Below are 27,469 nucleotides of genomic sequence, written 5' to 3'. Positions count from 1 at the left end.
TCATTAAAGGATAAGGAGTTTAGTTTAAATTTTCCACAAATTCTAGCTTGAGGAAAAGCTTAAACGTGGGCATTTTCAACCCAGAAAGTCAGTGTCTGGGGACAAATGTGAGTGTTTTGAGAAAACGTGGTTTTTAGAACGTGAAATCTGGTGCACAATACTGCCATTTCTCATAGGGAAATGTGCAATAGCGCAATTTGATTTAGCCGAAAAGACCAACCTGAAGCGCAGGCAGGCCCCGTGGTCGCTGCCCGTGTCCGCTCCCTGTGCCTTCCCTCGGGGCTGGGACCTTCGGGCGCTGCCGTGCAGTGGGTGCTTCCCATGGGAGCACCTGCCCCAGGACACCCCCTTCGTTTAGCTCCGTGCCCAGCAGGAGCAGAAATGAAAGCAAATTTGGGTGGCTCTCCTGTGAGCGGCCGACACCCGTGAGACCTATCGTGTGAGACCTGCACAGCCGCTCCCCTTCCTGTCCGCGCTCGCCCCGGGATTCCCCATCGCTAATACCTAGCGGTGTTAGCAGGGGGTTCTGCTCAGACTTCTGTCGGTTTTCTCACTGGGATAAAGTATCTGGCAGGGTCGTGCTGCTGTGGAGAGGAGCGGGGCCCGCTGCGGGAGCGGGCGGCGGCGCCGTGCAGGCGCGGGCGGTGAGGGGCGGCCCCGCTGCCCGGCTCCGCCCGCCCCTCGCGGTCGGCTTCTCCTCCCACCGCTGCCTTCCCTTAGCAGGGCGGCAGCTGGGGCGGCGTGCAGGGCTTGTGCGGTCGCTCCGTAGGGGTTGCGCGGCGGATCCGGGCTCTCGGAAGCCGGTAGGCGCCTCTCTGGGTCGGGGTGCGGGGCCTGGCCCGGCGGCGCTGGGAGCCGCCTCAGCGCCGCCCGCGGCGGGGAGCGCGGGAAGGGCGATTTTAACCGCGGAAAATGGTCAGAGCCTGCGAAAGGCCGGCGGGCCCAAGAACAACCTGGTTTGTGGCATTGGGCAGCAGTGCTGCGCTCACACCTGAAGGTTGGCGTTTTGCCATTTGTGTTTCCACGACAGCGCGCACAGTTTGGTGCTTAGGCTGTTTAAAAGTGCCAGTTGCTGTCTGTGACCGTGGAACAGCTGCTGTGTGAGGGGCTGAGTCCGTCCTGACAGCTTGGGACTGCTCCAGGGCGGTTCGTGCTCGGGGAATTCTTCAAATACCTCAATGCGCGTAAACGCATGGAGTGAATTAATAGCGTGGGGTACTGAGCAAATGCCTACAAAAAGTCAGCGATAGGTAATTGTGCAGAGTATTTAAAGCCAGTTGAAATGACAAGTCTATTAATGGCAATGGAAGGATATTTTAAAGTTATCTTGGAGTTCCTTTTGTGTCCTTTTCAACCCGCGTGTTTTGGATACTCTTAACATAGTGTTTATTTGCATGCTTGGCAGCAGGGTGGACTTGACTCGGAAGGGCTGTTCTTGTGCCTCACTGCCTGCGGCTCTAAAAGCCATTGGTGTGTCTGAAGCCGTGCTGTGTTTCCTTGTTTTGTCTCAAATGCTTCGTATTCTGCGCTGGTGCAGTTGAACTTACCCTTTTGCTTCATAAATTTTGCATTGTTTCTCTCTAGCACTCACACTAATAAAATTATTATCCCAGCTGTGCTTGCAGGCAAACTGAATGGGATTTGTGCCATGGTGTTTGCAGTAGTGATACACTGGAAGGGGACCTGTGTTAAAGGCTTCTCATTAGAAATCTGTCTTTGGTAAGACAAGGTTTTCAAAGATGGACAGCGAGTTCAGATATCTCTGGGGTTTTTAATCTTGTTTTTTAATCACAGCTCTTACCTGGACTCACTGAACTTGTTTTCTTGCAGTATGTGGAGCAGATGAGAACAGACATTTACATTGTGGCGGTCAGTTGGGTGTTTGGAAAGCATAGTAGCTCTGTAATATGCTACAGGACATTAACATAGCTAGTGGGATTGTTCTGGACAAGTTTATGTAGCTTTGGATCTGTACCTCATAAAGGTGATAATACTTTTTAAGGTGCAAAGTCTGTATAGTTGCTTAGGTTAAATTTTGAATCTGGACTTTAAAAGAATGTTAATCTGAAAGATGACTTCTATCTTTTAAGAAAAAACCTGTTTGTTACTCTTACAGGTATCCTGTTAAATGGCTTTGACTGATGTGGTATTAAACCAAAAGGGATTTAGTATTATACCAGGGAAAGCTGGGTCATGCTTGCTTTAATGCTTCTCCACAAGACAGTCTGGGACTTCTGTTACAGGACAGTTCCTGCCCCCCTGTCCTGTGTTGAGGAGTTGCAGGGGGCTGTGTCTGAGCTGAAACAGTGAATTAGAAGTAAATGAACATGCTCCAGTTGTTCCCTCTTTTGCTGACTGTAGTATTTCTATCACTCAGCTCTTTGGGATGATTTTAGGCATGTTTAGATGCTGAGGACACTGTAGAACTTTGTCCAAGAGTCTCACTAAACCCAGCAGTGCTTTGTAACAGCAGACACCTACAAGAAAAAAAGTCATGCTTTAACAGCCCTGTGATGTGAATTTTCCCTGCTGTTTATCTGTGTTCACATATTTGTATGTTGTCCTTGCGACTCACCTGCCCCTCCTGGCCATGTGGCTCCTGGATATAAAGGCAAGAGAAGGAAAAATGCTTGAAACAGGCATTGGAAAAACAGTAATAAATACAGACTAGAGCGGATTAAGAACTGTATTTTAAATTATCTGCATTTTGAATCACATAGTACAAGGTTGATTAAAAATTGAATAAATTTTCAAAGTGGGTTGGAGTGGGTAGTTAAAATTATAGGTTGTGTGTGATAATGCAGGCTGGCAGGCTTGGTTTACTGCAGTCTCACTCTCCTTGTTGCTTAGCCTTATGAATGCTTCTGTAATGGATATTAAAGATTAAATGATCAAAACACAACAGCAGTAGTAACAGAAATTCCTATATAATACAACTTCTGTGATATAATGCAAAAGCACAGAATATAACCCTTGGGATGAAGGCTTTTTGTCAAGCAAACTGTGAGGTTTAGAGCAGTGTTTGTGTAGTTGAAAGTGTGGTTATTGAATTCTGTTTTGAAGATAATTTTATGTGAGTATGATTCTTGGCACATAACACTTCCAAAGTAAATATCACAAGTACTTTACAAGAACTATGGTTCCAAGAAAAACCAAGAGACTTTCATAAACACCATTAGCTTTAAATAGAAATTGATTTGTGTGGTGATATTTCATTTACACAAGTCACAGAAATCAGAATTTTTGCAGTCACTGCTGCACAAACTCACATTCCTGCATTGCTGCTGCTTCTCAAACTGTCCTGAACTCCAGGGATCTGCTGATGTGTGTGACAGCAGGAGCAGAAGGGAGTGCAGGACAGCACTTGGGTGTAATGTGGCTGTCCAGTGCTGTGGTATGTCCTGGATTAGTCACAGTCACGTCCTTGAAGCATCGTTTGACAGCTGCTGGCTGTGTGCGTGACAGGCAGTAGGGGTTCTCCAGCACTCTGTGCACACTGCTAAGACAATCACAGTAAAAAGGGCAGTGGCAGCTGAGGACACCTTCCCCTGCCCGGTGTGTGTGCAGTGACACTTCCCCTGCCCGGTGTGTGTGCAGTGACACCTTCCCCTGCCCGGTGTGTGTGCAGTGACACTTCCTCTGCCCGGTGTGTGTGCGGTGACACTTCCCCTGCCCGGTGTGTGTGCAGTGACACTTCCCCTGCCCGGTGTGTGTGCAATGACACCTTCCCCTGCCCGGTGTGTGTGCGGTGACACCTTCCCCTGCCCGGTGTGTGTGCGGTGACACCTTCCCCTGCCCGGTGTGTGTGCAGTGACACTTCCCCTGCGCGGTGTGTGTGCAGTGACACTTCCCCTGCCCGGTGTGTGTGCAGTGACACCTTCCCAGACTCACCAGCTCCTGCTTGGTCTTTGCTGGAAGAGCAGGTGAGCGCTGCAGAGCTACTCCAGTGCCAGGTGAGGTGAGCTGGCTGAGACCTCCTCCAGCAGTGGTGTTCAGAGCAGCTGCTGCCTGATGGAGTGCTGGACTTAGCTGTGCTGCTGGCTGAAGTGTGGGAATTTCTGCCTCAGCCAGGAGAGCAGTAAACCAGCAAGATAATGCTGCTGGTGAAAGCTGCCTCATGTTAAGGCACTGTTTCTGTGGTGACCACTTTCTTGCTGGGGAGTGAGGTCAGCAGCTATGAATACTTCTGTAGGAGTGTATTCATCTTCCTGTTTCATGCAGAAAAAAGACTGAAAAATGCAAAAGGCTGAGGAATAACTGTAAAGCAAAACTGAAAACCTTGGTGTGTGGTTGTTTTATTAGACTAACTGTGTGAAAATCCCTGATTTTGCTAGGTGGGTGAAGAACTAAACAATGCAACGGTTAAAAGTGTCTGTTTTAAATTAAATCCCATTGCTCAGCCAGCATCAGGGCCAAATTTTGAATATTCTCACTAATCCTCTATTTTGTACATGCCAGTATTTCCAGAGTATCTGTGTTAACTTCCACCTCTTCCAAGGACTTTAATTATTCCTCCACCTCATTTTTCTGCTATACTTTCAGCAGCCTGTGGACCATTGCCTGTATGTAAGCTAAAAGCCAACTTAAGTCTTGTGGATGGTGGAAAATTCTTCTGTGTTGTTTTTATAATACTCTCTAATTCATTTGACTACTAATTTGTACAGAATATCCTTGAGAAGACTTGTCCTGAAAAGATTTGAAAATGTGACTATGGTGGTTGAGGTAAAATTCTCTCAACTTTCTAACACTAGTGTTGTGAAACTCAGCATTTCATATAAGGAAGAATAAAGACATTTGGAGGAGAAGATAACCAAGGGTACTAAGCTCCTATCTTCTCAGTCCCGTAGCAGTTTAAAACCAGAATGATGATTCTCAGCAGCCCTAGCAGAGGTGTTCAAAACTACATGTAGGTATTTGAGGATTGCTTTTACAGAGCCAGATGCAAATATATTTCTTTTCTGCCAGTGTGCTGACATCAGTGTCATGCATTATTTGTTCTTTTAATAACAACCTTTTCCTTTTTTGCTCTCTCACCCAGCTTCTTCCCCCTGTTTGCATGTGCATTGGAGTAGTGGGTGTTCCAGTCCTTGCAGGAGTTAAACCAACCTCCTGCAAACATGGCAGACGAGGACCTTATTTTCCGTATGGAAGGGATTGATAATGCCAGAACGACTCCAGTGGACTCTGGGAATTATCTTGATGCTGACAGTGATGATGAAGACAATTATTTTATCTGTCCAATAACTGATGATCCAGTTTCTAACAAGTCTGCCAATGCCAAAGTAGACAATTATTACAGCAGCTTAGCAAAAACTGAGCAGTACAGTTCAAGCTCTTCCCCCAGAAGCTTTAGCTTTAAGGTAAGTATTGGCTTTGGTCTTTATTAAGGTTTTGGGTTTACTTAGTTGGCATGAGACACTTTCTAACTGCTTCATCTCTTGTAACTAACACTTTTTGATGAAGGTACTCATCTGTTTTTTCCAGACCTGCAGTTAATTCCTTTAAGCCAATAGTCTGACACTGCCATGGAATTGCTTACTGTCCCTTTCAGTCCAGGACGGAGCTTCCTTCATTCAGTCCAGGAGAAAATTCACTGCCTTTAGGATCAAACCATTTACAATGCAGTATGTTGATTGGGAGATTCAAAAGATAATACAATTGGTATAAGAAAAGTTAGGGCTTGTCAGAAGATAATTTATCATGAATTTTGCTACTCTGTGATATTTTTAGTTGGACAAATAAAACTGTAGTTATAAAATTGTAAGGGTAAGTTTTTATGTTATAGTTCCTTCTCAGGGAGCTTTTGACATGTTGACTTTCATGCTTGGGCATGAAGCATCACACTGGCAGTAGTTCCTGATTTGTACACAAGCAGTATCTGACCTTTTTGGGATGAACAGCAGCTACAGAATTGCAGGGAGGTCAGAGGGGATGTAGCTGGTGCTTCCTTGGCAGTGTGTCCTTTTTCACTCAGCTCCCTTCACACAGATCAGGCCAGACAGTGGAGCCCCAAGTGACATCCACTCTGTAACTTACATATACTATATAAATACAGTTTGTGTTTTGTTATTTGTGCTTACATGCTAAACTGGCATGTCTCTTAGATTTTCCTATATTTAATGTGTTTCATTAACACATTTCTTATTATAGATATTAACATTTAATTAATACTCTAAAATCTCAGTTATGCCTAATGCATGCTTTAATTGTGAAAAAATACTGGGTTTTATTTCAGTCAGATAACATAGTGAGTAACACATTAAAAGTGAAGCTGGCTTGTCTGCAGGAATATTTTTGCCAAAGCTAGTTAACAGAAACATTAAAAGGTAATATGCCTAAGGAAGGTGAGGAGCAAAAGCTTAGTATAGAAATGGGACAGATGTTGGTATATGTTAAACTGGGCGAGTTAAGACCTGATAGGGAGCTTAGTCTTCATTTGTGTGTACATTTTAACATGTACTAAACACTTGCTTCTGGGTCTGCAGAGCAATTTCTGAGTCATGTGGTATGAGATAAAACTGATAAGGACTTCAGAAATTGCAATTATTTCCTCCTTCCTGAGCTGTCATTTTGCTTCTGCAGAATGTTTGTTCCCATATTTTGGTCTCTATAATATCTAGTTTGGAATTATAGGTCCTATCACAGATAAATTGCTTTATGTCAAGATTTGGAACAAGCCAGTCTCCATCTCCTGCTTAAGCTGCAGGAATGGTGATTTCCAGCACAATGAAGGAGACAGCCAGGGCTGATGACATCCTAAACCCCACAGCCTGGCCTAGGAGAGTCTGCCTGTCAGACCTCAAAGATAAAGCAAGGCAGAGACGGCCATTGATAATGAAAGGCAGAGCCAGATAGAGAAGTTAACTCTCTGCTTTAAACAGGATTCAACAATGTTTAATTAGCTAGTTAATAGGCAAAACCCTTTTAATAAATAGTTGCCAATAAAAAAAATTACCAACTTACCTCAATAGGTTTCTTTGCAGGTGTTCTAAGAATGAACTTAAATTTGGAATAGAAATTGAAGAGTGGCTTTTAACTGGAAGTTTTTTGGGTTTTTTTACTAACAAAGAGAGCCAAGACTCTTTGTCAATCATTTGTCTTATCACATGTATTTTCCTACTTTCATGTCTCTCATGGATCCTTTAGAATGACACACAACATCGTTCTAAGCATGGCTCTGTGGTTGACCATGGTCGGGTAGGTTAAAAAGAAAATGTCAACAGCATATCTAATAGATGCATTATGATTTTTTGGTTTGGTTTTGTTGTTTGTTTTTTTTTTCTTTTATGAAATTTTTTGTTCATTATTGTTTGGGATTGCCTCAGTCCATAAGAGTCATCAAGTCAAAACTAAAAGAGGTACCTGTTAAATGGAATAATACCATTGTGTGTTTTCTACCCTGAAATTTCACTGTGTGGCAGCCATATGCCTCCAGCAGGAGAAAAATTGCACTGTTAGCACCATTTCCTGAAATCCAACTAGTGTTTGTTTGAAGATTAGGATACAGCTTTTGTACAAAGCACCTCAAGAGATTATTATTAACTTATTTAAATTATCATCTAACATGAACACAAATCACCTTTTGGAGAGGGAATCTTCTCAAAAACAATTCAATACAGCTGATCAACCAAACAGTTCTTGTTGCTGTCTCTCCTTATGTCTGTCATAGGTGTGTAAGTATGGAAATTTTCAGGTCCATATGTACTGTCATTGCATGACCTGAGGCAACTTTGTTTTCTTATGAAACATGTAGGCAATCTTTCTCAACATGCCCTTTAAAGTAGTTTTATTTAATATAGTATTGTTTTCATTTTGTGGTATTGTCAGAAAGGAGAGCATTTAAATAATTTGCAAGGTATGTATAGTTAAAGCTGAAATTCAAAATAAACACAACCATTTAAAGCTTAACTGCTTCAAAAACTTCCTTGCTGCCATTGCTGACACAAATTTATAGTGTATTTATTTAATAAAATAGGACTGATTTAATTCCCGAAGATAAAACACAATCACAAAATTAAAAGTTACTGTTTCTGCACACTAAGAGTTCAGTCAGAGAGGCAGAAATAATACCTCAGAGCTCAATACTTCTTTATTGGCAGGGTGCAGAGTGCTTTTTCTCCTGCTCACTTTGCAGAAAGCATTTGGCACATCACGGGATCGTATCTCCAGTTTTCTTGGAAATATACAATGTAAGAGAGAGAGAACAAAATGTTAAGAGTAAAGCATCCAAAATGGCTGCTAAAAAGAGACTGTTTGTACTCCAGAAAATTGCTTTGATATTTTGCTCTTGACTTGGTGAACATTTAAATTGCTACTTGTCTGGAATTGTTATAATAATCAATTTTTACAACATTCTAATTTCTTCTCTCATGCTGAGCACAGTCTGGGACCCTGGAGTTCACAGAACTTCTTACTTTATCCATATTAAATGTATCTTTAATGGACTTTTTTTACTTATGCATGCAAAACCAGCATATGCTGCTACATATGAAAAGCTGAATTATCATCTGGGTGTGCCTTATTGCCATTTGCAGAGCATGTTAGAGATATCTGCAAATTACCACAGATGTTGTCAATTGTATCTGGTATATACTGTGCCAGATTCTGTTCTCAGTAACTTTACAGTGGTGCAAATTGAACTGAGATCTATGCTTTATATATCTGAGCTGGGTTTCATTATAATTGAAATTAAAAAAGGTCAGAGTGGTCTTTGGTCCACTTGGACTCTGCTCTGAGCAGTGCTTTGGGGGCTTGTGTATTTGCACATCTCCATAGCATTGAGATCCTGATGTGCTCTAGGAAGTGCTGGTTTTGTGAGCTGCTGCTGATTATAAATAAAGTGCCAATCTGTAACTTCTTCAGGAAACCTGGAAACATGCTATTGAGAAAGCCAAGCACATGCCTGATCCCTGGGCAGAATTTCACCTGGAGGACATTGAGACGGAGCATGCCACTCGCTACAGGTCTGTGGGTCTTCCTGCTTGGGTGCTGATGTTCAGTAGGACAGCTGGTTTGTGCAAGGGCTGAGTTTGTGTCGTGCAGAATATCTGTCTGAAGAGCTTTCATAGTGCCCACAGTGAATGGCTCTTAATTCAGTCTCCCAGGAATATGTCAATACTGCACATCATCAAAAAATAAACCTTTCAGCAAACCATTGCCACACTTTCTCTCCCACCTAAGCAGTATCTAGTACTTTCACTGTGTAGACAGGAAACAAGGCTGAAAAGTATTTTGTGGTTGATTTGTTAATGCCATAAATGTAATCTAAAATGGAAATTAACCCCAAATAAGAGGGAGCATACTTAGTTTATATAGTTTGGGAAAGAAAGCAGCATAGCCCTCCACAACATTTCCAAAATAGTGGTTTCAATTTTGCTAGTCCATGCAGTATTGTTGCATGTGGCTGGAATTTAAATCCTTATAAAGCCCAGAATAGCTCAGTGTGGTCTATGTGCTAAAAAGGAGTTTGGCCCTGAAACTGGTTTCAGTGCTTTAAGACAAGCTTTGCCAAAATATTTACTCTATTGACACAGATTTCAGGGAGGAAGGGTTAGGGGTTAGAGGCCAGTTAATCCCCACTTAGCATCAGTGTTTGGGGAGGTCTCCCTTCCAATCTCATACCAGTCATGCAGTGCTGCTCTTCCCCATAGACTACATCTGACCCTGGTCAGCCACACAGTCCTGAAACAGTTTGCATATTTTAAAATACAAATAAGTGATAATTTTAGTTTAGAGAGATGGCTCTGATAGTGTTGTTTTTACCTCTTTATTTGCTGCAAACTGGGGTGATATGTAATATATAAGTGAGAATATGGGGTGTCTGCATGCATGAATTACTCTGTCAGGGTTGGGGGAACCAGGCTGGAAACAATCACGTGTTGATGACTCAGCTGCTGTGGTTCCCAATTTGGCTTTCACTGTGTTGGGAGTTAAAGGGGTGGGGAGAAACCACAGTCGTACTCTTTGTATTATCACAGGGTTGTGCAGGGACTCGCTCCTCCCTCAGTGCGGTGTTGGGCAGTTCCTGGCCCCACTGTGTCTCACAGCTGGTGCTGCTCACATTCTCCACAGCCCCAAGGCTAATACCCAGCCAGAACCAGGCTTATGCAAGTTTAGAATTGGGGGAGACAACCTGTTCAGTGTGTAGAGCTTGGTGAAGCCCTTTCTGCCCCCAGTGTGCTGCCCAGGCATCACAGAGCAGGTTTAACTTCAAAGCAGATAAAGCCTCATTTGTAGTGTTACAGAAGTTCACATTCTGCTTTAAAATCTGCTCATTGACAGGAGGGTTAAGTGTCTCTTCAAAGAGCTAAATGTGTTTCTCTTTGCCTGCCCAAAATGAGGAGGGCCAGAGTGTAGTGGGAAGACTGGAAGCCTTTGTGTGGGAGTGGCAGCAGCACTTTCCAGTCAGTTACAGATAAGGAAGGACAGGTGCTGGAAATGGGAGGATTTGGGTTCCCTTTGCATTCTTCTGAGATGTAACTCCTGATTTTGCAGGTACAATGCAGTTACTGGGGACTGGGTTGAAGATGAAGTCCTTATAAAGATGGCTTCTCAAGTAAGATCACGCTGTCCTTCATGTTTACTAACAGCAAGTTTGTAATTTCCTTTCTGCTCCTGAATAGTGGCATCAAAATGTTTTCCTTATAGAAATTTTGAAGTCTCAGTGCAATTATTTTCACCTACCTCTTTTTCTTTGTATCCTTCTCTCCAAAATAGAGTAGAAAATGGAGTCAGACCTTCCCTGTGAGCAACATGAGGCATTTTGTTCCATTCCCAGTGATTTCCCTTCTATGTCACCCCTCCCATTTTCTTCTGGCGTAATTTCCCTGCCTGGCAGTAGTTCTGCTATTTTGTGTCTTCCCAAGTAATTTCTGTTGTTAGAACGAAAACAAACTGAATTTTCTGTATGTGAGGGTAGAAGGAACTGTCATTTCCCAGTTAGGTCCTGGGGTTGACTGTGTGTTGGGGTTGCCTTGCTCTGTGCTGCTGGCCGAGTATCTGGCATCTGAGGAGATGATGCTCCCTTTGGCACATCCTCTACAGAAGCCTAAATGCAGAGAGCATGAAGTCTGAAGCTTCTTTAGGCAGTCACACAGAGCTGACTCCCAGCTGGGGAGAAAATTTAAATCACTTATTTAAAATATATACCATTTCTTCTGCATGGGATATTGGTAGGGGGAGTTTATCCAAATGCCTTTTCCCCAGATACCTATTTACACTACCAGGGGTTTTCACTTTTTCTTGAGGAAGTATTTCTATAGAGCCTGTTTGAAAACTGCTTTCTGCATGGTATAAAGGGGAAGTCATGGCTTTGTTTCCTACTGGTTAGAAATCAACTTTGTGGAAATGGTAATGCTGCATTTTTGGTTTTTTCTTTTTCCCAGCCTTTTGGCCGTGGAGCAATGCGAGAGTGTTTCAGAACGTGAGTATCTGCCCACTTCATCTTTGTTGGCCTCCTTGCAGTATTTTTTTCTGTGGTGACTGGAATTTCACTTAGATGTAGTGGAAATTGTGTAAAGCTTGACTCCTTTCTAAAAGGCTTTGCTGAGAGGTTTATCCCAGTTTGTGTGACTCCACCTGAAGGGAGTGGGGTTCAGAAAGAAGAATGTTCTCTCAACATTCTTTTCAGCTGTCCCTGGGAGGCAAAGTATTCATCAAAGTATAGTAACAGCGACTTAATTTCTGTGTTCCTTGTGTGCTAAAACATCTTAAAAGTTGATAGGAGGTCATAGGTGTGTGCAGCCTGGAAACCAAATTGAGTCTATAGTTAGACAGAGAAAAGAGAAAGAAAGAATATTTGGATGATGCAGTCTCAACAGGAAGAGCCTCCATTGGTGAAGAAGGTTATCCTCCTATATATTATCACATATACCAGTATTATGTTCTGAGTAAGGCAGAACTTGAACACTAACAGTCATTTTTCCCAGAAAGAAAAAGTGTAGAGGTAGACTGAGGAGGAACTTTTCCTTCCTTGGAGAGTGTTATCAAATGTTATTGTGGGGATCAGCATCCAGCTATAAATCCAGCTAAGAGATTACCCCACGCCTTCCAGGCTCTGGAGATAAATGTTTCCTGGAAAATGTTGGGGAGTGCGTTTAAAAATATTCCCCCTTCTTCCCATATGTGGAATTGAGAGAAATTGCACTTCATGTGTGGTTTCAGCTCTAGAAAGATAGACACTTCTAAAAGATGGAAATATGATGTTTTGAACTTGAGCAAAAAGGAAGAAAAGTAACCCTACAGTGCTGCAGTCTGGCATGGGCAATTCAGTATCAGTTCATGCTGGTGGCTCTGTTCGTGCAAAGCCAGCTGGATACAGTAGTGAATGAAGCCTGGGAAGTAACAAATCTCAGCCTGCTGACATTGCTTTTAGTTCTTGTTGCTTACCAAACTCTCCATTGCACAATATTTTGAGAAATGCCATAAACAGAAATTTGTTGGCAGTTTTGCATTAACCTCTAGTACTAAAAAAGCATAACTTGAATGTCAGCTTCATACTGCTGGGTTTCCCATATGTGTCAGTGGTACAGGGATATTTCCCATCTGGAACTCTCTCCTAGATTTTTATTACTCTGCAAGGTTTTAGATAACACAGTGACAGCATTAGCTCCCCATGGCCCAATGAACCAATGTGAAGATATTGACTTCAATAAAACATGAGCTGGCTTGTTTTATGCAGAGGAGTGTTCCTTGAAGAACTGGGAAGGTTTGGGATCTGGCTGAAATTCTTTTGTCATTTCCTTGTTCATTCTTTCCAAGGTCTCTGTTGCTGTGACTGTGTGCCTATTCCTGCGGGAGGACAGGCAGCATGAAGTTGCTTTGCCTGTAGAGGGTCCCCTGTACCAAGACCTCTGCATCAAGTTCTTGGCAGGGAGAGGAAAAAGAAGGAGGGGGAAGGGTTGAGAGTTTGTAGTTGAGAGTTTTGTAGTGCTGCTACTAATTAAAGCACCTGCTTAATGTATTTGTTGGCAACCAGCAGATCCTTTCTTATCAAAGTTTTCCTATGCTACACACTACCAGCCCCCCTGCCTTGGAGGGATCTGTGGATTAAAGATTTGCACATCAACAAAAGGGAAAAGTTGCATCATGAGAACCGTCAGGTGCAGTTTTCCTTCTGGGAGTATGTGGGTTACTGAGCAGTCGCTGTTGTATGTTGAGAAGCAGCAGATCGCTTTTATCCCAGGAGAGGTTTCTCAGTTCATGTTTGAAAGGCCACTCCCTTTTAATTTCTGCAGAAAATAATTGTTGACATTAGAACAGGTTGTTGACAAGGCACCAACCCTTCATACTCCAGGTTTGAGTCGAACAGGAAGGGAAAAGGATTGAGAAAAGGAGAAAGTTCAGAGCGCAAGTAGCTGCAGCTAAACCAGTTTGGCACATCCCAGCCATTACCGTGGGTTTAATTTTCCCTTGTCCCTTTCTTGTGCTTCACATTTCAAGTAGAATACCTGGTAAAAATGACTGAGGTTAATGCTCATCTTGGAGCCTGGTTCTATCCATGCAGACAAGGAAATGGGAAAGATTGAATTTAAATCCTTGAGTTTCCTTTCACCAACAATTGATTTATCTTTCAGAAAAAAGCTGTCCAACTTCTTACACACTCAGAACTGGAAAGGTGCCTATAATTATGTTGCCAAGCAATACATAGAGAGTGTGAGCAGAGATGTTTATTTTGAGGATGTTCGACTGCAGATGGAAGCAAAACTCTGGGGAGAAGAGTACAACCGGCACAAGCCACCAAAACAGGTGCATTGAAAGACCTTGCTAAGCAAAAATGCAATATTGTTCTTCTGTTAGGTTAGTTTTCAGACATAATTTAGAGGGAATTAATTATTTGTTCACATTCCATCACATCTAAATGCTTGGATAGATTTGTTTGCCCTTCTGTGTGTTTTGTTAAATGATAGCTGATTTTGAGTGGAGTGAGTACAGAAATTATATTTCCAGAACTAGGGGCTGTGTGTTTGTAAATGTCTTACTGTCCTTGGTTGTTGACTGAAAACCAGAATAAAATGATGTTTGTATTGCTCTCTTTGATGTGTGCCCAGCTGCTTTTGTGATGACCAGAGATGTCACAGAATTTATTACCAGCAGCAGTCTCAGCAAGCACTTAACTGTTATTGCTCCAGGAAGGTAGATGCTTAAATCTTCTACACCTATCCAAACATGTAATTAGCATTGATTTTTGAGATGAGCTGGAAACCTGCTGGAAGCCTTAGCAATTTTAATGGCCAAAATGTGTGGTTTTGATATGTGGGATATTTGCATTGCCTCCCCTGTGAGGGTTAGTTAACGACTACCTTGGCTCATAATAGCAAGGTGAGGTCTACAGTGAAACATGCAGAGGGAAATCCACAAATCTAGAAGCTTTAAATGCCATGTTGGAGAAAATATATAAGTGGAGTGGGAGTTGTGATGGTTTCTGCTTTAGGAATGTGTATGGGACAGAGGGAGAAGGTGAGGCAGGATACAGAAATACCTGAACAATAGATACCCTCAGCCCTCCTCTGAGAATGCATTTCAGGTTGTGCAGTAGTGACTGTATGTTTTGTTCTCTGGGTGCAGACTCTTTGCAGAGGTACCCACAAAATAAGATAGAAAACCGGCACTTGCTAAGAATTTTTTCAGAGGGGTTTGTTGCAGAAGTGAGCTGTTTTGAAGTGACTGCTTTTAATTTATGGAATTCTTCCAATAACTCAAGAAGCACATGACTCTTCCCCCACCCCCTTGTTAAACAGAAGGATCTTTGCAATTGTTCAGATTCTTGCATTGGGAAAGTTTTCACAGCTGGAGGATTCACATACACTTTGATCTGAAGGCAATATTCTGTTAGTCATTGTTTATCTTCTTTCCCTCCCCAGGTGGATATAGTACAGACCTGTATTATTGAAATGCAGAACAGGCCTGGAAAGCCTCTCTTTCATCTGGAACATTACATTGAGGGCAAATACATTAAATACAACTCAAATTCTGGATTTGTGCGAGACGACAGCATTCGTCTAACTCCACAAGTGAGGCTTTGTTTAATGTTTTCCATTTTGTTTAATGTTTTCCATGCTTTCCATTAGTTCTCTGCTGCAGAGAATTCCTGGGCTCTCTCCAGAGGTTTTGCATTACTGCCAAGAAAGGAAATTGCAGGCTCTGCAGTACAATGCTAGATTAATTTTTCTATTTGCAGTTTGTCTGCCCCTTACTTGGGGCCTGCTCTTTCAAGCACTGAGTGCTTCTTTATTGGATTTCAGTTGATTACAGTTGAGTTGAACAGGGTTAATACTCTTTGGAAACCTTAAGCCCATTGACTCTAATTATTACTGCAGGCAGCAAAATGTTTCAAACTTTCTTCATATTGAGGCAGTGAAGAGATCTCTCATATACTATGTACTGAACAGTGTTTTGGTTCCTCCTGTAATACACAAGAGGTGGCTGGTATCCAATTCATGCAAATAAATCTAGTCCATTTGCATATAAAAATGTTGATTTTTTTTCTAGCTGCAGCCTCTGAATAGCTGAAACTGAGATTGCATATAGAAATACAAGGACAGATTTCAAGTGATTCTTGAATCTTGTAAAATAAATTTAAAATATTATTGAAAAATGCAAAGTGGTCAGTGTAACAAAGAGGTATTTTACTGGGCCTTGAGAGTTTGGTTCTTTACATTTTTTTCCACTATTTTTAAAGTATTTGTCATGAGGCTTAATGTAAGCAGAGAAGTTATGTTCTGGGCTGTCATTTGTGCACTGAATCAGTGCTGTGCTTTCACAGGTTGGGAACAAAATGTTCCCTGGTATTTGCTGCAGTTAAAATGTTTGTCTATCACCACCAGTCACCTCCCCCAGGCCTGGCAATGTTTTTTTGGAGGCCTTCCCAGAAGATTCTTAATATCTCAGCTTTATTCTAAAGAGAAGGGCTTTTTATACCTGATTCTTTAAATGTGTTTTTTCAAGAGCACAAATGTAATTTCATTATTTGATACAAAGCAGTTTCTCAGGGGGATTACTCAAAGGGGAAGAAGAATTTGTTGAGATGCTCACATTTATTTATGAGTTCTTTCTCCAAACTGTGGTTGAGCTAATGCTTGTTGGCAGAAGGAAGCAGTGCCCCAGAGATGCAGAGCTTGCAGATTCACAGGCACAGCCAGAATGTTTATACAGAAGTTATTCAGCACTGGCTTCAGAGCCCACTGTTTTTCTCTCTGCCAGCCAGCTCCCCACTACCTAAGGTGAAAACTGTAGTGGAAAATAATCTCTAGTACACAAATGAGGAATTAAGCAATCTCCTTTCCCCTGCCTGTGCCCACTGCTGCTTTTCACTCTGCCTTTTTAGCCTCTCTGCGAGTTAGAGCAGGTTGGAGAGACAGGATACAACATGCTTTTGGTCTCTCTTGCTGCTTTCATCATGATGTTTATACCAGTTATATTTCACTGATAGGGTTATCAGACTTCTTTTCCCATTTATAACAGGGGAATATGTGTTGCTGTTTTCAGTAGATGGAGGGAGAGTGTTCTCAGACATCTTCTATTGTTCTTTCCAGGCATTCAGTCACTTCACCTTTGAGCGCTCAGGACACCAGCTCATTGTTGTTGATATCCAGGGAGTTGGAGATCTTTACACAGACCCTCAGATCCATACAGAGAGTGGTAAAGATTTTGGAGATGGCAACCTAGGTAAAAATCAATTATTCTGTTTCACTAAAGGACGCTTCTCTTTTCTTCCTTTCTTCTTTTACTCTGCTGAGTAGCCACTGCAGTGGGTGAGCTGACATATTTCTGAGGGCCTTGCAAACAGCTGGGGAAATCCTGTTGTGAGGGGTCCTGTACAGGTTATCTGTCATATAAGAGCAGTTTTAAAAAGAGAGCTGGCTCATATCTCCTGGCCTACCCCTAAACAAGTAGTGTAATTAAGTAGTTTCTACATTGTGAGAACAGTAATCACGGCTTTTTATTTCCTTGCCACGTTGCAGGAATGGATATAGCTAAATGCAGAGAGATAGGCATGGTGTATTTTTGAAGTTTCAAGTGTCTATACATGAAGTTGTTCATAGGACACTGCAAGTTCTATAAGCGGGATCAAATTTAGGCACATTTCTCAGTGATGCAGTTGGATTAGGTTTTTGTTATATCTTGTTCATACGTGGCTTTCCAAGATTTTTCTCACTTCTTTCACTCTCATGCAGAGAGAGTGAAAAACTCTTACAGGTGTTGAAATGGAAGTGGGTTAGGCTGTTTGTTAGTGCTACAAAGCATTTTCTCTCTCTTGGCTTTTTAGGAAGTAAATTGTAATATAAAATTTGAGTAAATCCTGTCTTAACTTTCTTTTAATGCCTTAGGTGTTCGAGGTATGGCCTTGTTCTTTCATTCTCATTTCTGCAACAACATCTGCAAAAGCATGGGGCTTGCACCATTTGATCTTTCATCCAAAGAGAAAGATGCCTTGGATTATAATAAAAAATTGCTTGTAAGTGTTTGATGAAAAAGTGTAATTAAGCTGTAGCTTTGTAACTAGTGTTAATTTGGGACCAAGTAGATCTTAGAATGCTTGAATAATTTATAAGTTTTGGATCTCACAAAACTGATTTGATGCTTGTTGCAAACTGATCTGAGTTTCATCTGATTTTGGTGGCAATGGGACTTGATGTAACACTTGGAATGAAACTCAGTCCTGAACAAAACTGACAAGTAAAAATGTCTGGGCTTGATATTTTATTGCAGTGTAGAGCTTTTCAAAACAAATACTTCTGTATACATGTGTACATTTATAGAGGACTCCTAATAAATATTCACATTGGCTTGAATGGAATGCATAGAATACACAGAAGGATTATTGACAGGACTTTCTCATTGATTTGCCAAGGAATCTGCTCAAACAATTCTCCGTGGCACAGAGGAGAAGTGTGGCAGCAGCCGGGTGAGGACGGTGTCCGGGAGCCGGCCCCCGCTGCTCTTCCGCCTGTCTGAAAACTCCGGGGATGAAAGCATGAGTGATGTGGCATTTGACTCCCTGCCCTGCTCTCCCTCCTCGGCGACCCCTCACAGCCACAAGGTGGACATGCTTAGTGAGTGAGCCTCAACCATCACCTCTGGGGGGGTTCCTGAACATTGGACTTGTCTTATTTTGGTTCTAAGCAGAACAGCATTGATTTAGTCCAGAACGATTGTTTCTAGTGCTGCTCTTTGAGTAGAAATAAGACTGAATGTACTTCTATGTAGATAATTAATGCACAGATGCTTCTGTGAAAAGAAACAGCAATAAAATGATGATATCTAGAGCTTTTTCCTCAAATATGTTATCATTATAATAACAGCAAATATTTTTTTCTCCTAGATTGGCCTGTGTTCAGTGAAGTAGATAACTTGGATCACCTTGACAACAAAAGGGTGAGGGTCTTTCCAACAGAAAATGAGGCTGCAGTTGCCTAGTAAAATATGTCTTTATAGAACTTCCCAAAGGTTTTGTTCAGTAAAAGCACATAAAGGTGCTGTGCCTATTTCTCTTGTTGCAGATCATGTTACCTCTGTGCATTTGCTGTTTCTAGTAAAGGAAGAACATTTTATCTTACTATTTTAGTATTCATTATTTTGCCAACAGAAATTTATTTGCATCAGGTGAATTTTAACATGTAGTTAAAGCATGTGCCTATTCCTCTGCCGGCATACTGTGTCTTGGGTGCTTGTCCCAGCTCCTGTGGTATTAAAGCTAAATAATCCTTATGGATTAGGTCACTGCAAATCCTCGTACTAGGAATGTTAGAGAACCTTGCCTGAGGCAGTGCAGGACTGCAATGGGCATTTTCCAGTGCTGGGCCTTAGTGCCAGGGGCTGACAGTTAGTGGTTCACTGAAGCTGAAAACTATATTTAGAAGATTCTTGATTTGCTAAAACATGTAAGTCCTTGATTTGTTTTAAGGTATGTAAGGGAGAAGACAATTTTAGACTACTTCATGTATCATTAAGTTGTGCTGCTTCTGACAAAGGTAGCACAATCATTTTCATCCAGTATAACCATCTAGTATTTTTCATTGAAAGAGCAAACTCTTTGCCCTGTGAGAAATATCAAGCTGAGGTCCTTACAAAGTATAATGCGAATGCTATTCTGTTCTTGACTTCTGTAGGATTTTGAAAATGGTGGAGACAGCGGATATCCCAGTGAAAAGAGAAGCGAGACAGAAGATCTGGATCATAGAGAGAGGGTAAGAACCTGACTGGTATAGCAGAGTTGATATAGCCTATTCATAATTAAACTGTTTTTGTAGAAGTATCTTCTTATTTATCCTTCCTTATCTAGATCTGATCTTGATCTAGACTTTGAAAGCAGACAAAACAAATTCCCCCATGTTGCAAAGTTACTCATACTGGGAATGACACTCTTACAGGAAAATGATTTGTAATGAGTAGCTTAATTTCAAATATCATATTTTATTAGATGTTGTTGTGTGGGTTTTTAAAGTATTACATATTGTGTTTAGGACGTATAGCTATCTTCATATCATGTGGATGCCATTAATATGATCTGCTTTCAGACTCATTTACCTTCTCTACTTTGTGTGGCTTGAAATATTACAGAACTTAACGTTGTTGTCAGGTAATAATATGGAACTTTAGAATTCCTGGGGGTTAGTTGGTTACTCCTCTAAAATACAAATTTTTAAATAAATGCTTTTTGACCTGAAGATATTTAATTAGAAGACAGGAAAGAGAATACTGGTTCCAGAGATGCTACTCCTTTTGTCACCTCCTTTGGCAAGTTATTTGTCATGGCATCTCCAGCTTACAGGATTAAAGCGCAAGTGTGCCAAGTTCTTTGTCATTTTGGTGTGTGTCTTAATATATTGTGATAGCACTGAAAGGAAATGATCAAATGGAAACAGTTTTGCTCCTTGTCAGTATTAATTCTACAGGGTAGGAATAGTCTAGAGGCATAACTGGCACACATCAGTTGCTGCAAATTGAATGATGCAAATCTTTACGTTAACGTAGGGCCATTCAAACAACAACCGGAAGCAGGAGTCTGATGAAGACAGTTTGGGAAGCTCTGCAAGGGTAAATAAAGCAGAAATGTTCACAGACTGAGTTTGCTGCTCTGCTTGTCCTTTGTTCCAGTCTTCTGCCACCTAACCATATCACTAAACCACATGTTGGTTTCCCTTCCTTTTCAGCTACAGAAAATGTTTATTAATATCAATTTACCACTCTATTATTTCCTTTTATGTTTTGTTTTTGTTTTCTAATTAAAGAAGTACTGTGATACAAATTGTCACCTCTGTAGCTGACCTCTGTCATAAATTAGTTTTTATGCATGGGTTTCTCACTTAAAAAAATTACAGCTCTGTGGATTTATTTTCTGCTTAACTAAATTATATTTCCTTTTTGCACTTTGCATTTGGAATTATATCCTGTATGTAGCTATATGATTTCTTAAAAACATGCAGTGTTTGAAACATACAGTGAAGAGAGCGCCTGTCACTTGAGTTAGGAAAGACCAGATCTTTTATGCTTTTACAAAGTATAAGTTCTGTGATAATTGGTCCTGGATATAAGCTTAAACAAATAAGTATTGTGAAAGACAAAAAAACCCCAGAGCTTTGACAATTAATAATTTATTTAGATACAATTTTCAGAATTTCCTTTTAATTATTATATATATTCCTGTTTCAGAAAATTGAGACAGCTTTAACAGACTGAAGTTCTGTGCCAGTAGCCTTTCCTGTTGTGTTTTCTCTGTGTACCTGCAATAGCATTAATTGTGATAGGATTATTTTCAGCTACTGTTTCCCACTGATCCATTATGTTAAAAAATTTCTTCATTTGGGTTGCTCCTCCTGAGAAATGCCAATGCATGTATCTGCCTGTAATCTTCTGCATGATTACGTGTCATTTTTCTAGCGTTCTAGAATGCAAGCTGCATTTAAAGTGTTGGGAACAGAAATTCTGAAATTCTGGGCAGAAAAGTATGGGTTTAATTTTTATTTTTTTTTTTTTGTGCAGGGATAATTTCAGGGTTTGCAGTGTGACTGTTCAGTTGCTTATTTGTGTAGGTAACTTTTTCTGATTCAGAACTTTGAGATGATTCTTCAAAGTGATAATGTTCAGATTAGAAATAGAGGGGTTTACTCAATTTCTTTAATGAAGAGTAATAACCAATTATTCAGCTACTAACATGACTTTTGAAAGCACTGTTTTAAAATACAGTATTTACTACTACATAACTATATTAATAAAGGCTTTGATTCCTGGATGATAACCCATATGGATGAGAATTTTAATTTTGAATAAAAATAATAGTGTATTTTGTATTTCAGATCAGTGTGGAGAAGTGGAATCTTTACAACTCTTCCAGAGTCCACATCCACAGACCATCCTGTGTTGCCCAAGAAATTCAGAGGCTCAATGCACTAGAACTTGAAAAGAAAATTGGGAAGTCAGTCCTTGGAAAGGTGGGATGGGTCTGCTGATACTGTTTTATCCAACAGGAAACATCTTGTATTTATTACTTTCATAGAAGTGTTGCCCTGCTTGCATTTATTTTCTGATACAATTTAAAACAACACATCTATACCTTTCTGTCACCTACCTGTGTTGTATAAGGGACATCTGAGTTCAGAAACCTGTGAATTCCATCTGCTTTTGGCCTTGCAGCATCTGGGCTCCTTTGGGAAGAACCCTCCTGTTTTTAATCTGCATTTCCAGAGGCATCACACGGGGAGGATACAGTGGGTTGGGTGTGCTTTGCCTGACCCACATACTGTGCACATAGGCAAAGCTGAGCTCCTGAAAACTGGTAGCATGGACTGACCCTTTTTACTCCAGACTATTCCAGATAATGCAAATGTAAATTAAGTTTGCGGTTATTTATGGCCTTAAGCCCACTCCTAAAACATGATGTAAATCTTACTGAACATCCCGGGAGTCTTAGGTGTTCTCAAACCTTTTGATGTGGGAAAAAAACTATTTTTCAGAGAATCTTTTAGGTTGGAAAAGATCTCTAATATCATCAAGTCCAACCTCTGACCAATCACCACCTTGTCAACCAAACCATAACACTAAGTGCCATGTGCAGTTATTTCCTGAACACATGCTGGAACTGTGATTCCACCACTTCCCTGGGCAGTCCATTCCGATGTTTAACAACCCTTCCCATGAAAAAATTCTTCTTGATGTCCAACCTGAACCTCCCATGGTGCAGCTAGAGGCTATGTCCTCTCATACTGTCACCAGCTGCTTGGGAGAAGTTGCTGACCCCCATCTTGCTAGAACCTCCTTTCAGATAATTGTAGAGAGTGCTGAGTTTTCCCCTGAGCTTCCGCTCACTCCATGACTTAGCTCTAAGACCTGGTAAAATGTAAGCAGAGGGCTTTTGAAGGATCAGATGCTTACATCATGCTGTGTCTCTCCTGTGCAATTGTGTCCAGGTTCACCTGGCCATGGTTCGCTATCATGAAGCCGGGCGGTTCTGTGAGAAGGACAAGGAATGGGATCAGGAGTCGGCCCTGTTCCACCTGGAGCATGCTGCAGACTGTGGGGAGCTGGAAGCCATCGTTGGGTTAGGCCTCATGTGCTCTCAGCTGCCACATCACATCCTTTCCGAGGTCACTCTCGAGGTATGGAAGATGCCAAAAAGCAAAATTGTGGTTCATTGTAAAAATAATGTAAGAATAGCAGGAAATGGAGATTAAACGAAAACCTGGTACAGAACACCTAGGTATTCTGTAGCCTCTTCAGACAAAATAGATTACTTTGTAATTAAGGATTTGGACAAAACAGCAAAAAAATGCTGCCTCTTTCTGGTTTTGCCAGCAAATTACTGCATGCCTTTGGGAAGCTTTTGAAGCCACCTTTACTGTTCAGCTGCTTTGTTTCTTGTGGCTGTACCAGTTTCTCAGAAATACTAAATACTTGCTGACTTTGAGAAACTGCATTTAATGGTAAAGGGTTGGTTTTAGAAGCATGCATTTTAAAGGTTTTGTTTTCTTTACTAGGATACAAAGGAGAACAGAAATAAAGGATTTAATTACTTGCTGAGGGCAGCAGAAGCTGGAGACCGGCCTTCCATGATTCTGGTAGCAAGAGCATATGATACAGGTGTAAATCTTGGTGCAGACAGGTACTGTGCATAGCTGAGTAAGTTAACTTGGTGGTACTTCATTGAGGCAAGGCTGGGGCAGTGATTTTTCTGCTTTTGTATTTTAGGCATGTCTTTGTTATTTACATGAGTTTTCTGTTTTACATAACAGTGATACTCTTTAAATTTCCCACTGTCAAATAACATTAAACTTAAAATTGAAGTTCACTGAGCATTCTCAGTGTGCAAAATAACTGATTCTAAAGTATTTATGAAACAAGACTCTGCAACTTCAGTTTTTTTAAAAATTGGTTACTCCCACAAATATAAATGCCCAAACCATGCAACTTGGGAATGAAACTCAAGACTCTGGAGTTCAGCAAAACACTTCAATTTGATACTTTCTCCTGTAATTCGTGCATGAAATGACCCCAGCCTCATTTTGCTGTGGTGACCTAATGCCACAGTGCAGTCCATGAGAACATTTGCTTTCTTGGAGAGCATCAAGGCTCTGAGAAGTCAGTACAAAATGGGATGCTGAATCTCCAATGCAAAGTACATTTATTTCCTAAGGGAACCATCTTCAGAAATTATTTTTGACTTCAGAGCCCAGGATTGGAAGGAGGCACTTCACTGGTACAACGCTGCGCTGAACATGACTGACTATGATGAGGGAGGCGAATATGATGGCACTCAGGATGAGCCCCGGTATCTGCTCCTGGCCAGGGAAGCAGAGATGCTAATGATGGGAGGGTTCAACCTGGATAAGGATCCACAGAGATCAGGTGAGGCCTCATTTTATTTCTGTTATCCTTCCCTTCTCCCTCAGCATGTACCCCAAAAGTAGATTTCTTGCTTCTGCTGTTACAAAACATAGAGAGGTTCAATACCTTCACATTTAATGATGCTGGGTGTAACATTGAAAGAAGAGCTCTTGGCAGCAACAGGGTAGTGGGTGGTGCCAGGTCAAATCTGTGGCACACTGAGTCACTGCCAGGCAGCCTTCACTCCCTCTGAAGTTGCTCTTGTGGGTCACTCCCCTGAGCTGCAGATTGCTGCTTGTAGTTTGAGCTACATCCATGACTCCCGAGGCCCTACACAGCATTCTCTTAGTTGCTGTGTATCCTACATGCTAGATGTCTGTAGGGGGGCTCCTACAGGCTGGTCCTATTTGCAGTCCTTCCAGATACATTGGGGAGCCATCAGCAGCCAGTTGTATAACTTTCAGCTTGAAGAGCAGAGGCTGGGTTCCCAGCTGATGACACTGTTAAAACACACCCATACACATCCGGCCCTACAGTTTGACCTCAATTTCTCCCTTTGTCCATTATTTGCTTGAGGCCAAAGCCATATTCTTTCTTTGCTTTGTCAACATAACTGATGCTGTTTCCTCTCTAGGTGAGCTTTACACAGAAGCAGCAGAAGCAGCCATGGAAGCCATGAAGGGCAGACTGGCAAATCAGTATTACCAAAAAGCAGAAGAGGCTTGGGCGATGATGGAAGAATGACACCGAAATTAAGCAGTCCTTGTATATAAATTTGTTATAGACTTGCTGCATTTGCAGCTACAAAGATGTAGTTTTATGTGATGTTACCAGGTTGGTTTTTCTTCATATTTTAGTTTTATAATTTTTTTTGAGGGTAGAAATCTAAATGTAAGCAGTATGTAGGGTGCCGTAGCATACTTCTGTTTGTTTCAAAGTTGTAATACACACACACTTGAACCTTTTGTACTTTTTTTACTGTTAGAACTGAGGGGCCTAGTTTTTTGACAAAAGAAAACCAGGCCTTATTGTTTTGGTTTTACATGTCTTGTTTTTTACACAATAAATGATCAGTGTGTTTACCATTTTCTTCTCCTCCCCACATACAGAAAAACATTTTCCTAAATTCTCAGCATTTCTTCATCATTTTTGGTGTATCTCACCAAATTTGCACATGAATGTAATTTTTTAATTTATGGATGCAGCTACTGATGTTAAACAGTCCCATTCTATTTTGCTGATGTTATTGGACACTTACTCTCAAATGAATTTCAGATGGAATCCTTTGTTTGGGAGGGGTAGGGAAGATAATTTAGATTGGCAGTGAGGATATTCAGGGTGGAATGTTTTATTCGTTACCAACAGGGCATATTATACCATTAGAAAATCGTTCATGTTCTTGATGAGGTGAGGCATTCAGCTACCTCTCTCATTTTCACATTTTGCACCATATAAAATTTTATTTGTATGAAAGTCTACTGATCTTATATGTGTCCAATGATGTACAGTAGCAAGATTTGTTATATATGGGTAATTTGAAGTTAGTTTTACAGTGGTATCTCAAATCTCAGTGGAGCTAGATCATCTCACTTAAGATGAGAACATACTTTCCACCTTTTCCAGATGGATGTTTGAAGAGGTTAGGAGATGTTGATTCACCTATTTTTACATACAGAAAACAATTTACATGTTTTAAGTATATTTTTAAGTGGTATTTTATCTGCAAATACTGTTTAGAGAAGACTTTCTGATTAGAAAGGGAAAACAGTATTAACCCCCAAATACTTGAATTTGTGTCCTCTTTGCCTAATTCTAATCAGTGAGGGAGGACAAATACCTGGTGATGGTTGAATTATCATTTCCTAGAGATAGGTTTCTTCAGATCCAGTCTTTTATTCCAAAGCTGCTGTGCCATCTGTGTGGATAGTACAGAAGCTGTTCCTGTTCCTTGGTTGTGGTTAACAGTTTTTGCAGGAGATTTAAGATGGAAGCTTCTGCCTCCTTGGCCTGGCAGTCTCCTGAGGTGTAAACTGATGTGCACAAGGGGCAGCCCCTGTGAAGTGCTGAATGACCTGTAATGCTCACCACTTCAGCCAAGCTCTTAAAAGCAGGTGTAAAGCTAAGCAGGCCATGAGATGATGCAGGATTGATCAGGATTTCTTGCATGCATAGCCAAGGAATATTAATTTCTTGTAAAATGCAGAAACTGTTTAGGGAACAGAAATCGGTTCTTCCCTTCCTGTCCAAGTGCCTGTCACTGGAATCAAATTATGCTCCCATTTTCTCTTTTTTATGGCAAGTGGATCTTGACTTGCTGTTTAGACATTTATCCAAGGGTGGTGTCAGTAACATCTGCCACTGTCTGAAAGAGGTGAACTCCTAGTGGTTAAGGGAGAATTTGAATCTTTTCTAGGAGGGAAGGGAAAGTTACCCTCGGATGTCCTGCTTCTGGCTGGTGCTGTAACCACCAGGCAGTTGTAGCGGTGAGCAGCCTTGCAACACATGGCAACATCTTTTTGCTGTAGATAGCAGGGGTTGTGGGAAAGTAGTGTCCATGGCCTCTTTCTTTTTTGTTTCGTTTTGAGAGTGAGGGCAAAGCTCTTCACCCATTAATGGAGGAATGTCTCATTTCTAGATCTCAGCTGGTCTTAGGTAGTGAGGTACTAAAACGACCAGATTTTTGGACCTAATATTTTTTGTACATGCTGAAATAGAACCAGAGGACTGCAATTAATATTAATCTTTTCAGTGCCTATCCAAAATTCTGCTTTAGATGCCTAAAGCCTCTCTAGGAATGTGGCCTGTTTTGCTATTTCAGTTCATAGCATTAAGGTGTCAGCTGTCAATGAAAGGTGAAGACAATTGAATAGTCTGTTTTGTGCAGAACCTATACAGTGGAGGGACTATAAATCAGACAGAAGGATTTCCCTGATGTGCTTCCCTCAAAAGGTGGTGATGCCAAATCTTTAAGATTTTCCTTGAGAAGGAAGCATGTGTTACCACACCACTAACCATTTAGGGAGGAGATTGAAAGTGTCCAAAATGTGCATGCAAAGGATGTAGAGTGTAATTATTGACACTTCTTGGTGTAGTTTAATTTGCTAAATTCAGTAGTTGCTGAAGTTGCTGACAGCTCAGTGTAGATCTGGTATGTAAATGTGCACACAACTCAGTGCAAAATTAATTAATTTTTTATTTGCAAATACTACTTTTTGGTGATGAAGACTACCTTCTGTCCTAAGATGTATCAGATGATTTAGCCATACAATAAATGGGACTGTCAATAATATGAAAATGGAAATTGTTTACAGAAATATACGCAACTTAGTCTGTGACATTCTTTTGAAGGGAAAAAACTGTATATTTTAAAGACTTTTTGTAATTATATTGCTTTACGCTGTATTTTTAATCTATTCACAATGAATAAATAAAAATCTGTATTTTTTAAAAATGTGAAAATAAATCTGAGGCTCAGCCTGCCAGGACTTACCTGGGCTCAGCGTTGCCAGAATATTTCTTGGGTAAGGACAGTGAGATGGAAGACTTTGTATGTCAGACAAGCAAATACTTCTTGCCTGCATCACTTAGTACTCTCATTCACTTTGTCTGGGTTCATTCTGGCTAGTAAATAAAATTGTTCTTTTTGTCA

The 27,469-nt window shown here is 41.1% G+C and overlaps 1 protein-coding gene across 5 annotated transcripts; it reads left to right on the top strand.

Moving 5' to 3' along the window:
* The first annotated feature begins 665 nt into the window (after positions 1-665).
* Positions 666-27,469, top strand: EEF2K (eukaryotic elongation factor 2 kinase). Of its 5 annotated transcripts, none has more exons than XM_085592270.1 (19): positions 670-803; positions 5,039-5,360; positions 7,147-7,197; positions 8,863-8,963; positions 10,495-10,555; positions 11,385-11,422; positions 13,575-13,746; positions 14,862-15,011; positions 16,533-16,665; positions 17,328-17,455; positions 17,852-18,053; positions 18,323-18,375; positions 19,110-19,187; positions 19,975-20,037; positions 21,297-21,431; positions 22,407-22,595; positions 22,974-23,098; positions 23,630-23,841; positions 24,455-27,469. In XM_085592270.1, exons 2-19 carry the CDS (start codon positions 5,118-5,120, stop codon positions 24,562-24,564), a joined length of 2,244 nt encoding a protein of 747 aa, XP_085448396.1. In that variant the 5' UTR covers positions 670-803; positions 5,039-5,117; the 3' UTR covers positions 24,565-27,469. The 5 variants fall into 5 exon arrangements, with proteins under 5 accessions (XP_085448398.1, XP_085448396.1, XP_085448397.1 ...); XM_021539770.3 differs by having other exon boundaries at positions 671-803; positions 23,663-23,841; XM_085592272.1 differs by lacking the exon at positions 19,975-20,037 and having other exon boundaries at positions 666-803.

This window comes from Lonchura striata, chromosome 14, assembly GCF_050655825.1.
Source record: "Lonchura striata isolate lonStrDom1 chromosome 14, ASM5065582v1, whole genome shotgun sequence".
Classification (NCBI taxonomy): Eukaryota; Metazoa; Chordata; class Aves; order Passeriformes; family Estrildidae; genus Lonchura; species Lonchura striata.
Note: the sequence above shows the minus strand (reverse complement) of the source record. Positions and strands in the feature narration are given on the sequence as shown.

Bases quoted from the DNA above. Each gene is read 5' to 3' on its own strand.
- EEF2K (XM_085592270.1), top strand. From the start codon at position 5,118: ATGGCAGACGAGGACCTTATTTTCCGTATGGAAGGGATTGATAATGCC. The intron at 5,361-7,146 runs GTAAGTATTGGC...TGGATCCTTTAG, and splicing joins CCAGAAGCTTTAGCTTTAAG to AATGACACACAACATCGTTC. The intron at 13,747-14,861 runs GTGCATTGAAAG...TTCCCTCCCCAG, and splicing joins GGCACAAGCCACCAAAACAG to GTGGATATAGTACAGACCTG.